The following is a 13,900-nucleotide window of genomic DNA, read 5'->3' as shown; positions in this document are numbered from 1 at the left end:
ACAAATCTTTCTTCTAATTAACCTTTAGAAGATTAAAATCAACAATTAGAGCTATAGTTATTACTATCTACGTACACAGAAACTGTGAGTATGCATTTCTAGGAAACAGAAAGCAAGTCAATCAGAGGGCGGAAATCCATTCCTTAAGTCTTATATTACCCCAGTCACTTATATAAATATGTATACACATAAAATAAAGTTTACTTTTCAGTACATCTCATTTTTCACCAAATAAGGAAATCTATTTTAGCCCCATATTAATAACCCACTTGTATTCACTGACTATATTTCAAATGACATGGATTTTCTGCCAGATTGCACCATATGACCTTACCCAAATCATACCATATTTCAGAATTATTATTATTAACCTTTATTTATGAAGCGCTGTAGATTTACACAGCGCTATACATACAGTCTTTTTAATTAGACAGTTCCCTGCCCTCGGGCTTACAATCTAAAAAGACATGACACAAAAGGAGAAGGGAGTGGTGGAGGGTAAGGGGATGAGGTCCAGCAGTTCCTCTCTACCTCTGAGGCCTGGACCAAGGCAGATGGACTGGAGGGAGGGCTTGGCTTCATAATGGATGGTTAATCTTCTTCCAGGGAAAATACATATGTTCAAATTACATATGTTCAATTGCTGCCACACTATTAAGAAGTATTTTAATTTTCAGTTATTGGTGAGTATCACAAAATCAGTGTTCTTCTTGGTATCAAGCAATGGACATTTATTTTTTACTTTCATAATCAGAATGGAGGTTGTTTTGGATTGTGACTGTTCTTTTAACAAGTAATTTTGTCTTTAATCTACCCTGGAAAATAGGGTCCTGGGCATGCATTAGAAAGCTTTATTCACAAGATCTTGGAACCGTATCTAAATTGTGCCAGGTTTCTATGTATGCAGTGGTAACATAGTAGCATGGTACATGTCTGGACCATAACACATGACTAAGAGGTAGCGTTTTGTGGGGGGGGGGTTATAATTTGTCCAGGATCTTTAAGCATCGGATGGGTTAAGAATCTAAACAGGACATTTCTTAATAAGAAAGACGGCTTCTTTCCATCAGCACTATTTTTAAGTCTTACCATTACTGTTACATAAACTGTAGATAACTTGGTAACTATGATTATGATATTGCTATTTAATTCCCTAATTTGTATCCCATCCCTTCCTCTGCAAATGCCAAATTTTATTTTTCCTTCCCCCGTGATATCACATCTTCCTACACTGCCTCTCTATCATCATCATCATCATCATCATCATCATCATCATCATCATCTCTTTTTCAATTCTTTTCAAGGTCCCCTCTGACCCAATTCCCTCAGTCTTTCCAGCTACCTTTACTCACTTCGGCCTTCTCCCTTGCTCACATGCATACACAAAGACATTCCACCTCCCAATGCTAGGTTGTTCTTGTAAGACAGAAAAGGTAGGTATCACCTTGGCCAGATGGCACTTGAAATACTCCAGGTGCCTCTTCTTTTATTCTATTGTTGTCCATCTGTCCATTACAACATTTTTATATCACCTTTCAAAGTGAAGTCTCCTCAATGTGATATACAAACTACAGTTTTAACACAATTAACTTCTCACTTCTCTTATTTTCATTCATCTTTTCTTTCCTTCACATTCAAACAGCCACTCTGTTCCCTCACTGGCCATTACCTCTTTTCCTTTGCTGTATTTTTGCAAGTTGCAGCTTTACTCTCTGACCAATTCATTTTCCCATGCAATCCTATGCACTGTGTATCTAGAGAGGTATGGGTGCAATCCAATCAAACAACTGAAGCATCTCTGTGGGGCAAGGGGATCAAGCATGGAGGGGCTGGGTAACTACAGCAGTGATGCCCACCAGAAAGAAAGCTCCCTAAGTTATCCCCAGCCCACAACGGAAGAAGCACTACCATAGTTTGCACAAGGGGTCTGTACAAAAGGTGTATTCAAGTCAAAGGTGTGTCAGACTTATTAACTGGATTGGTATTTTGGAAGAATTGTATGGACTTCCCACTTTCTTAGCAAGCTTTTCATTTCATGTATTGACCTCCAAATGATGATATCTCTTCAATGCATGGATACTCATTACATTGTGTTGCTCACAGCGCACATGAAAATGGCAAAAGAAAAGTACAGAAGTACATGAATCACTAAACAACCAAGAACAACATCAAGCAACATTACAGAAAGATTACCCTGTTTCAAAAGAGATTAGGGGACAGTGCCTTTCTCACTTACTATTTCAAGTGGCACTCTGGCTAACCAAAGACAGCACAGAACAGCAACATGCTACTCACTGTAGGTGGGGTAAGCTTGATTTGCTATACTGCACACCATCTTCAAAAGCCCCATTAGATTATTGTCTTATAACATAGCAGACAGGTAGGTTTCCTCAACTACAGATGGCTCCATGGTGGCCAAATATTAGATCACCTCAGCTCCTTCATATTCTTAACAGCTTGCAAAACACAAATCTGGTGAACCAAATTCTTATAGTTGACTAGGCTTGGTTCCTGTCCCTCATCTTCTCTGTTACTTCCCTGGTATAAGAATACTTTGGGTTTGGGGAATTAAAATCAAGGCCTTGATGCAACACGATCCAACAAAGTCCAAGGGTACCATGTTAGCAGCTGACGTATCACCTACAGATGCTGGAAATGGTTTGCCCACACTTGAGGAAAACCAAATCTTCCATTCTTGTATGAAGAGCCAACATTCAGCAGTCTCTTAAAAGTAACCACAATGAAGAAACCTACAGGATGATTCATTCACTTTCCTGCACATACACCAGAAAGAGGACTAGATATCTCAACTATTAAGTAGAATTCTCCTGATCTTAAAAGGGAATTCTAACATTAATTTTGCATCAGAATAAGACACATCTGGAAAAGCAAGGCAGGGACATCTGTGTAATACTGCTCCAGTTCTACATGGGAAGCACTTTCTAACTAGGACTAGATTGGGTCTACAGAGAATAAAAATTAGGTCACTGAAGTTCAACAAAGCATATTTTCAAAGAAAAGTAGTATCAGTGAAGCATGAAGCATGTAGAAGCATGGGGGAGGAATGCACATCAGTGGAAAAGGAACATATGCATTGCAAAATGAAGCTGCATACAAGGGGAATGTGGTGATTCACACTCTTAAGTGCACACCAACAAACAAATCGTGTTCCAAAAAAAATAAATAAATAAATAAAAAAGGAAATAATTAAGGCCAGGAAAGCCATAAGAAAGAATCATTTAAAAGGCAAAGGAAAGCAAAAGAACTGCTGGTAAGGAATTGAAAAGAATGGGCAGTATCTATTGATGACTCCTACTAGAAGATATCTTCAGATTTCATTCACCGAGTCTCTGCCTTCCAGAATGATGAAGGTCTTTGCTATTGAACATAGAAACAGAAGTGTTCTTCAAAACTAAAAATTTGCAATTTTTATTTTTGCTAGACTCCAACTCTCATCAATTCCAGACAATGGTCAAGGATGATGGAAAATGGAGACCAACATCTTCTGTACGACCACAAGTTGCCCAGTCTTATCTAAACTATTCATATGTAGACAAAACTTATATTATTTGATTATTGTTTCCCATGAAGCAGTTAGGTAATATACCAGTATATAAGCACTACTTTTCAAAGCATATTTATATTTGCCCTTGGCTTGTAAATAAGCCAATTCAGAAAAGTAGACAAGCTCTTAAAACCCTTACTGCTACACAGATTTTAATAATCTTTGATAAAATGACAGCAGCCCTGGCCATACTGGCTGGAGGATTCTGGAAGTGAACCTCCCAAAATAACTGCCCTAAGTGCCAAGCAAAACATAAAACATATACACACACACATATATATATATATACGTACACACACACACACTGCATATGGTATAGGGTCAGCATGCCAGACTAGGTCTGAAAGTGATCTGAGTTCCCATTTCCAATCAGCCATGAAGTTCACATAATGACACTGGACCAATCACTCCTTCTCAGCCCAACCTTCTTCCCAGTGTTGTTATAAAAGGAGGGAAGAGACAAAAACCACATGCATTACCCTGAGTTCCATGGAGGAAAATCTGGACATGGAAGCTGCAATTTGAAGTCACATGGAAGAATCGTGAACCCACTACAGGCATCCAAATACACACCTATTTACAAACCTGATTTTCTTCCTTCTGACCATCTTATTTTAGAACAGAAAAAGCTTCCAGTATACAGAAATTTCACATTTCAAATAATTTACAGAGGTCTGCTTCCCTTGATAGATTTCCAGGGTGCCAAAAGAACTCTAACAGATATAAATGTTACTGTAGATACTTGACTTTGTCGAGAAAGTTATGCTCAAAAATTGTATCTAAAATCGTGGGCTGACTTATATATGAGTCAAAACAGCAATGCAGCTCTGAAAGATCCTGCTCCCAATGCCTCACTGCCCCTGCCTTGGCAGTGATTTCTGAAAGAGCTGCCGAGGCAGAAGTGTGCATGTGTGTATGTGTGCATGTGATTTGATTCACTTCTCAGTGTGATATCAAGTCCTACTCTTCCATCCTTCCTTCCCTCTATGGATCATCTTTGCCCAGCAAGCACCACATTTCCCCCCAGTTCCTTCTTTTCCAGTCCAATGTTAAAACCTTTTCCTCCACTAAGTTCTACCCTCGACTTATCCATGGGTCATATCAAAATCCATGATTTTGACCCTAAAACCTTCCCTTGACTTATACATGAGGTCAACTTGTACACAAGTATATTTATTTTATGCACCCAAAATAAATACCAGAGATAGAAAAGTCTACATGAAATTATGAGTGTACATTTTATCTTTCCTCTGTATTACTGGAGCATAGCCAACTTAAATTAAATTGCAGGGAGGAGCAACAAACAGAGGACACATTTTAACAATCTCTTATTCCATAATGGGATGATCTCCAAAATCAGTCTAATGACAGCAGGTATAGAGTGTGGATTTAAAAGAATGCCACATTCCCTCTGCCTTTCATACCACCTGACAGACATGGAAGATAATATTCAACTTGTTCTGGGTGAAGTTACATTCCTAAACAATCAGGTTCATAGCATGAAGGCTGCTGATTGAACCACAATTATCAATGACCATGTGGACATGGAGAATACCAGCTGTAACCCCACCTGGATAAAGGCAGATTGGTCACAGTAATTTACCGGGTTGTTTTTTTTTTATATGAAGGCTAGATTACTGCAATGTATTGTACATGGGACTCGATTTGAAGACTGCAGTCCAAAACACATCTGTTAAATTAATAAGTGAAACTGCCTGTAGAGAACATATTGTTCTGATTTTAACAGCCACAAAGTTTTCTGGTTTGTTTCAAAACACAAATTGAAGTGTGTATGCTTGCCTTTAAAGTCCTAAACGACTAGGGACTCAAATATCTAATGGCTGTCTTTCCCTATATTTATTTGCTAAATCCAATCTTAGTTTGAACAACAGTAGACCCACGGAAATGAATGATACTTGTAAATAACTGCTTACCTAAGTCCTGCAGATTTTAGCAGTCCTACTCTACTTGGACAAAGGGGCTGTCTGCATGGGCCCAAAGGACCATGTTCCCCTCGGCCTCACATTGTCTTTTTTGGATGGCGCAGGCCAAAACTCTGGGACCAGGATCAGGTTAGATTCTGGCAGATCAGACATGGATCCAGGCCAAACCAAGGGTAAAAAGGCCTCAACACTGGTCAAACTGACCTCCATTTGCTACAGAATTCTATGGAAACTCCAAAGCAAACCCAGTTGGATCAGGCAACCCTGCATGCCCCTTATCTCCATCCAATAATACTACTAGTGTGTAGCCCCCCCCCCCCCCCGGTACATCTGACATGGAATCAGAGCAACTGGCTGCATGGGTGCAGCCGGGTGTCCTGTTTCCACATCAGATGCTACAACAGGCTGGTTTTCTCACTAGTAGCATCCACATACCGGTGTAAGGGGCACGCAGAGGTACTGGATCTATGGAACAGGGCTGCCATGTAAGCACCTAAGCCACCCATACCTGAACCAGCCTAAGGACCAATTCAGGTTAGTGTCCAGAGTAGCAAAGCATAGAGCAAGTCCATGCTTTCCTGTTCCATCTGCTCAGCTCCTAGGACTCGATTTAGTCCACTGCCTCCACAGGACCTCCTTAGAACGTCTCTCTCTGCACTTTCACAGGTCAAGAAGTACTGTACCTTCATAATGGTGCAAGTTGCCTATCAAATACCTTCCCCATTGAGGTGCAAAACTAGATTTGCTCTGCTAAGTACCACAACTAGCTGAAAAATCCACGTTTGGAGATATAGTATTTTCCAATTTCTTCTGCCAACTTTGTTTGTTATCCTACTAATCTAATTGTATGCATTTGTTTTACTGTGTACTAGTTTTCATAGTTGGCTACCATTAAGATGATACTAAAATCTGTTAAATTAATCTCCACAACAATGTTCCAATCTGTACCTAGAAATACTACACAGAAGATACTATACACGATAGTCAGGAAAATGTAATATCAAAGCAAGGTTTCAAAGTCCCAGTCACATCATTGTGACTCCTGTTAAATTTGATTGGTGAATTTCTTAGGTACTGCAGGTTAGTCTTGCTGTTTCCTTTTACAGTCTTACACAGTGCACTAAACCAATTAACATTAACCTAAGTGTAAGGTTTACTGAACACACTGGGCTTTTCTCACTAAAAATGCACCTGGTTGAACAATAGGAAATCCCCTGTTGATAAAAGAATGGAGAACCATTAACTACAGAGATCTCAATGAAACAGTGTCAGTTTAAGAAATGTTAAGACTACATGCGGAGTTATTTTTTACCTCCACAATTATTCTGCAAGCAGAGTAAATTTGGGACAGCAGTTTAGCCTGCTGAGCAGTTATTTTAAGCCCAAAATGTCTATAGTATTTGAAAAATACCACAATCCAGCATACAAAAATAGATTAAACATATGCACAGAACTGAGAAGAGAAAGTGAAGAGACTTTACTGTAAGATAAATTGGAGCATAAAGAATAACTGCTTATTACAGTCTAGGTTATTGAAAATCTATGGACATCCTTCCCAGATTACATGAGCAAACATAATTTTCATAGTAAGAGGACAGAAACTGAGGGGAGTAAAACAAGACTTTGTTGTTGCTGTTGTTATTGTGTGCCTGCAAGTCATTCTTAACTTATGGCAACCACAGGGCGAGCCTCTCATGGTTTGTTTTTGTTTGTTTTTTTGGTCAAGATATGTTCGGAAGGGGTTGTCATTGCCCTCCTCTGAGCCTCAGAAAATGTGACATGCCCAAAGACAACCAATGTGTTTCCATGGCCGAGTGGGAATTCAAACCCAGTTTTCTAGAGATCTGGTCTAATTTTTAAACCACTTGGCTCACTTTGCCAAGGCAACATCTACTGAAATTTGAGAAGCCAGAGAAATGGTTATAATATGATTTTCAATTAGCATGGGGGCAGGCACAGCAGTACATAAGCTTTGTTGCCTCTCTCATAACTTGCAAAAAACATAAAAATAAACAAATAGCAGAAATATACAGAATAACAAACCACAGAGAAATTTGTTCAGTGTACACACAGGTTACAGAATTCCCAGATTAAATTGTATGCACAATTCTTTAAAGTAGGAAATATAGACAGACCTGATAATAGGTTTGCTAATGAGATCTCTAGATACTATAAACTGTCACATTTATCATTTTAGCCATACCCCTGAATATTCTGACTTTCCCATTTACTAATTCTGCACAACAATTAATATTCTTATCTTCTAGACACTTGATCCCTTGGGTGAGCCACAGCTATTCCTGTTTTGGGGTTTTCATCCCTGAATTATTGATCACACTTTATAACCACACCCTTTCTCTGAAGAACTACAAGTGGTTTACGTATTGCTTATTATCTAGCCAGGCAGCTGACAAGACAAAGCCCTGCTTTACTTCAGAAGCAGACGTGTATTGTATGCCTCAGTATTATTTTTCATATGCTTCAATCTTCTGCCCTGTTGTTCTCACCTCTTTTTTTAACCTCCAAACTCTCAATTGTGTTTGTATATACACAGCTCAGCAGAACTTGGACCAAGGAATTGACGTCCAGTCTTAAGTACAAATCAACTGGTTAGCATCGCAGTCTTTGAGCATCTGTTCCCTAGTTTGTAAAAAGGAAGCATGACTGTCTGACTTTATAGAGTTGATGTGAGGACAAGATTTCACATATGTTCCTAAGGACTATCATACACACACTCCAAATGTAGCAGGATTCTCAACCACTATATTCTTTCTTTACATCTACGATAATGACATATTTTCCAATCAGCTTTAAGGACATCAGAATGGCCTTTTCAGCTCAGGCCAAGATCAGTCCCGCATCCCATCTCCTAGAGCAGCCCTCCAGATGTCTCTGAGGAACTTCCTAACCAGCCACTTATCACCACTGTGTCAGCCCCCGAGAAGCACTGTGTGTCTGTGTGTGCATTTTAAGTCTAAATAATTTGACTGATCCCAGAGAAACAGTTAAGTCTGTTACAGGAAATACTAATAAAGAAGACTCTTGTTGCAATCTTAAAAAGCAAATTTATTGTGGCATCACAAAAGCTTCTGCAGCAAGAAAAGGACAGCCAGTGCCTTCAAGTTGTCACATAGGGCTACTTTCCTTTTCTTTACCATCTGCCATTTAAGGAACAAGATACTTAATAAGGACAGAACTTGGAAGTCATACCCTCCCAGCTTCAGTTCTCCAAGCCAGAAGTTACCTCCTTCAACTGAAGAGGGAAGCCACACAGGGATGACAATGTGCTCTGCATGGTAATAACTGCCCAAATAACAGCAGCAGGGAATAATACCTGCGACAGACAGCTTGAGCCTCCCTTATCTGGAAGTTCAAAATGCTCCAAAATCCAAAATTGTCTGCATGAGTGGCTGAGATTATGATACCTTTGGCTTTCTGATGGATCAGTGTATATGAACTTTGCTTCTTGCCCAAAATTATTAAAATCAATATATAAAAAGGTTCCCAGTGAGTATGCCACTTTATTGTACTTTTTATGTTTGTGTGTGTGTGTGTGTGTGTGTGTGTGTTATGAGAAACTTGAATATAAATTATTTTGAAATGAAAAAAAAAATAAAGTACTGTGTATAAAATTACTTTCTGGCTAAAAGAATTTTGTGCAGACTTGGAGGTCCCACTTCCAAGATATCTTATTGTGTAGAATCAAATATCCCAAAATCCAATACAAACCCAAACATAGATCTGGTTCCAAGCATTTTCGATAATGGAAACTCAATCTGAAACAATTCTTTTTAACCATCTGGACTTGAGACCCCACAGAACTCCTTTTGAAAAGGAATTAACTGCACACTCCCACCCCAGAGTGCCCCTTTTAACCCTGTCTCCTCCCCTGGAGCATCTCTTCCCACTGCGACCCTATTACACCACAAGCCCAGCCCACCCCCAAAATCCAAAACACTCCACATGAGTAGCTGAGATTTGTTTCATGCCCAACATTACTAAAAAAAATTCAAATCAATATGTCAAGATGTTACATGTGAGTACATTTTAGGGTTGTGTGTGTGTATATGTCTGATGAACCCTCCTAAAAATAACTTTGAAATAAAAAAATATTAAAGTTACTGTGTATAAGATGACCTTGAAAGCTATGTAGCGTTCAAACACCCAGCTGTGTCAGTTTAGAAAATCAGTATGTAAAGGAGTTATATGTAACCCCTTGGAAACAATGGGCCAATGAGACGCCATTGTTACATGTGAGGGGCGGTGCTTCCTGATGCACCTTGCCCCTCGTGCGTAACGAGTACATCAAAATGGCGGCGCCACATACAGATGGGCACCGCCATTTTGACATCACGGAAGTGCAGTGTCCGGACGTCGCACGCTGGAAGTGGCACCATGAGTGAAAGATAAGGTTTGTGAATAAGGTGAAGATGAAACATAAAGGAATTTCCAGTTTAGACTTGGGAGTCCCCTCTCCAAAATATCTCATTATGTAGATACAAATGTTTCTGATAAGAAAGAAAGAAAGAAAGAAAGAAACCCAAAACACATCTGGTACCAAGTATTTTGTATAAGGGATTCTTGTAGCACCTTTGAGAGTAACTGAAAGATGGACTGTGTGTATAAGAAGGGGCAAGTGAAACATAGGCCCCATACAGACTGCCAGAATAAAGCTGCTTCGGGTCACTTTGGAGGTATGCTGTTTAAATGATGCATGCATCCGGAAGCTGCGCCAAAGCTGTGCTCCTGTTCTTAGGACTGGATTGTGGCTTTGGTGCGGCTTCCAGACTCTTAGGACGCATAAATCATTTAAACAGCATACCTCCAAAGTGATCCGAAGCAGCTTTATTTTGGCCTGTCTGTATGGGGCCATAAAGGAATATCCTGTTTAGACTTAGGGGGGGTGGTCCTCCTCTCCAAGAAATCTCATTATGTAGATGCAAATATCCCAAAATTCAAAGAAATAACACCCCAAATATGTCTGGTCCCAGGCATTTAATTGAAGGGAGATTCAACCTGGAACACTTCAACCTATCTTTCATTTTCAAACCTTTCAGTTTGAAACGTTTCAACCTGTCTTTGAGTCAGTCTCCAAAGGGAAGGGGGCCTACAGCATGCCTTGGCCTATCGGTTTTCCAGATGGACAGGGCTAGGTTTTATATAGCCTGGAGGTCACTTTATACACAATAATTCTGTGTACAAGATGGAGACCCCACAGAACACCCTCAACCCCCTTGATATAGATATGAAATTAAATGTCTATAACTGTCTTGAGGAAGGTGGAATATAAATAAATAGAATAATAATAATAATAATAATAATAATAACAACAATAATAACCCCACCCTGGAGTGGGTTGCAAAAGAAACGGTGAAATTAAATGTGGGTTTACTAATGAAAAAGGGGGAAATTATGAAATTCAATGTATAAACTCCCACCCTGGATTCAATAGGAGCAATGAAATGAAATGTCTAATAAGGGATGCACTAAAACCAATGGCAGTACAGTACTTGCCCATAGGGAATGAATGGGGAACACTTGCCCATAGGGAATGAATGGGGAACACTTGCCCATAGAGAACAACTGGAGAATACTTGTCCATAGGGAAATCATCCTTGCCCATAGGATACCACTGGAGAATGATTTCCCATAGGAAGCCATTGGAGAATACTTGCCCATAGAGAAACCATACCTGACCATAGGAAACAATGGGGAATATTTGCCTATATGAAATCATTGGGGAATACTTTTCCATAAAGAAACTATACTTGCCTATATGGAATCATCGAGGAATACTTGCCCATAGGAAACACTGGGGAATATTGCTCTGGGGCCAATGGGAGAGCGCTGCCATTGCTTTCATCCAAGACCCCTCTCCTCGAGGGAGGCCTCTTGGGGTTAATAACCCTCGAGTATTTAATCCCTTGTCATTTTAACAACCGTTCTGTGTGTTACTGAGGGCGGGGCCCCGTTCCGAGGCTGCCCTTCCTTCTCCTTCCTACCTGGGTCCCGACCACCACGATCTGAGGCAGCTGGATGATATCCGCCCCGACCGTGTTGAAGACGTCCTGCAGCTTGTTGATGACCGGGATCAGCGCCTCCATGGCGGCGCCCTGAAGCCGAGGGCAATGAATGGAGGAAGAAGGACGCTCCCTCAGGCGCCTTCCTCCTCCGCCGCCGCCGCCGCCGCCTCTAGCCCCGCTCGCTCCCGGCATGCAATGCGCACAGCCGCCGCCATTTCAGGAGGCGGTGCCGCAAAGCCTGGCGGGAAATGTAGTGCCTTCAGAGCTCCCCCGACAGGCCGCTAGAGGGAAAGACGCTTCGACAAGCCGCCTTCCTCTGAGCCGCCGTCCCGGCATGCTTTGCGCGCACTCTTCTTCTCCTGCTCAACCACGTTTGAGGGGGCGGTGCCGCAGAGCATCTCGGGAACTGTAGTTTCTGGAAGGCCCTAGAGCTCCCCCTACAGGACGTTGGTGGAAAACAGGGGGAAGAAAAGGCTGCATCTGCACTGCGGAAAAGAAGGCGGGTTGACACCGCTTTAACTGCCATGGCGAGCAGGTGTCCTCCTTTTCCAGGAGGAATTTCCTTGAAGATATTTAAATATATACTTAAACATATATTTTATGTTATTGATGACAGGAGAGAAGTGGGATGCCTCAATGATGATTAAATCATGGGAGGCAAGCGCAATTGGCTATCACACCTGCACACTTTGCACAGGATTTAGCCATGTTTTTGGGATGGTCAGGCTCCGTCTGTGTGATAGTTGCCTTATTCACGGACTTTCCACATTTACAGGGCCTTGTTCTCTGCGAATACAGAGGGATGACTGCATAGCGTTACATTAACTGCCATGGCAATATCTCATAGCATCCTGGGATTTGCAGTGCAGGGAGGTCTGGTATCTCACCTAACAACCAACGCCAGGTTTCCAAAGGGTGCAGCCATGGCAGTGAAAGTTGAATAATGATGCTGTAAAATTCAATAGTGATCTGAGTGTGGGACTGCGACTCTGGAGACCTGGGTTCGATTCCCAGCTTGACTGTGAAACTCACTGTGTGACCTTGGGCAAGTCACACTCTCTCAGCCTCAAGGGAAGGCCATGACCCCTTCTGAACAAATCTTGCCAAGAAAACCTTTTTATAGGTTCACCTTAGGGTAGCCATAGATTGGAAACGACTTGGAGGACACAACAACAATAATTGTGTGGTGTGAAAAGGCCCCTAGTACCATCATTGTCTCTATTCTATCAAATTTCATCATAAATAGATTCCATTATTAGGCTTAGGAATTACAATCTGTAGTGCAACAAGGAAATTTCAGACGCTAGCCTTAATGGTCTTGTTTTGAGTTTATATTTTCACCTCAAAACATGGCACCATTGGGGGACTGTAGGAAGGAAGTGAAATTCAAAACCACTGCTCCAAAGGTAAACACATTTACTTGACAGTAAGCACCGTTTTGTTATTAGAAAATGGATTGTAAAATAAAAACAATAAAACGAGCGATTACGTCTGAGCGCACGCTCAACTAGCTGTCAATGGATTAGAAAATGCCTTCGGCCAGAAAAGATACAGGTATAGCGAGGACCGCCATCATCAGCCCCAGTGGGCCTCAATCTGCCCATGTTTGAAAGTGTATGGTTTTTACATGTCTTTATCCTTTTTAATTGTAGTCTGTTTTTTAAAACAAGTTACCAGTTTTAATATTGTAATAGTTTAATTCTATTTCAGTGGTCACTTTTGTGTATTTTTAATTGTACTGTGCTTTTAAATGGTAAGATGCTTTGAGTCCCAATTTTGGGGGAAAGGCAGATAATAATAATAATAATAATAATAATAATAGGAAGGGGGTGAGCTTTGCCCTCCCCCCCCCCCAGACTCTAAACCTCCAACTCTCCTGATTTTGCAGGGACAATCCCAATTAATCCCCTGTAATCCCACTTTTTTGCTGATTTTAAAATAACTCAGTTTATCTCTTTTCTTCTGCCCCTTTCTCTCTTTGTCCTCAGTTTACTTCAATTGCTGCATGCAAACCAGGTTCAAAGGTAGTTCACAATCAATTGAGGCTGCCTCTACATTTGAGAATGAATACATGGCGCAGTGCTATTGGATTATGGGATTTATAGTTTTGTGAGATATTTAGCATCTCTTGTAAGAGAGCTCTTGCACCACAGCAAACTACAAATCCCAAGATTCCCTAGGATGTAGCCATGACTGTTAAAGACATGTCAAGTTTCATTAATTCTGCTGCATGGCAGCAGTCTAACTCAGCAGAGGAGATAGTTAAAAAGAGAGATGCATCTTGCCCTTCCCTACAACTACAAGTTGAACATGAGTGAACAGTGTGATGCGGCAGCTAAAAAGGCCAATGCTATTTTAGGCTGCATCAA

The 13,900-nt window shown here is 40.8% G+C and overlaps 1 protein-coding gene across 4 annotated transcripts in view; it reads right to left on the bottom strand.

The window, feature by feature from the left end:
- DNM1L (dynamin 1 like) overlaps positions 1 to 11,722 on the bottom strand; it is a 49,327-nt gene extending 37,605 nt beyond the window's left edge. For 2 of the 4 annotated variants that reach the window (XM_042466889.1, XM_042466888.1), the window contains exon 1: positions 11,511 to 11,721. In XM_042466889.1, the coding sequence (XP_042322823.1) occupies positions 11,511 to 11,612 (102 nt within the window). In that variant the 5' untranslated portion in view covers positions 11,613 to 11,721. Of the gene's footprint in view, positions 1 to 11,510 lie in introns of all 4 variants that reach the window. The other 2 variants (XM_042466887.1, XM_042466892.1) reach the window with 2 other exon arrangements.
- Between the last annotated feature and the right edge of the window lie 2,178 nt (positions 11,723 to 13,900).

Source organism: Sceloporus undulatus, chromosome 5 (assembly GCF_019175285.1).
Source record: "Sceloporus undulatus isolate JIND9_A2432 ecotype Alabama chromosome 5, SceUnd_v1.1, whole genome shotgun sequence".
In the NCBI taxonomy this organism is placed as follows: Eukaryota; Metazoa; Chordata; class Lepidosauria; order Squamata; family Phrynosomatidae; genus Sceloporus; species Sceloporus undulatus.
The sequence above is the reverse complement of the archived record's forward strand: the minus strand, read 5'-3'. Positions and strand labels throughout refer to the sequence as shown.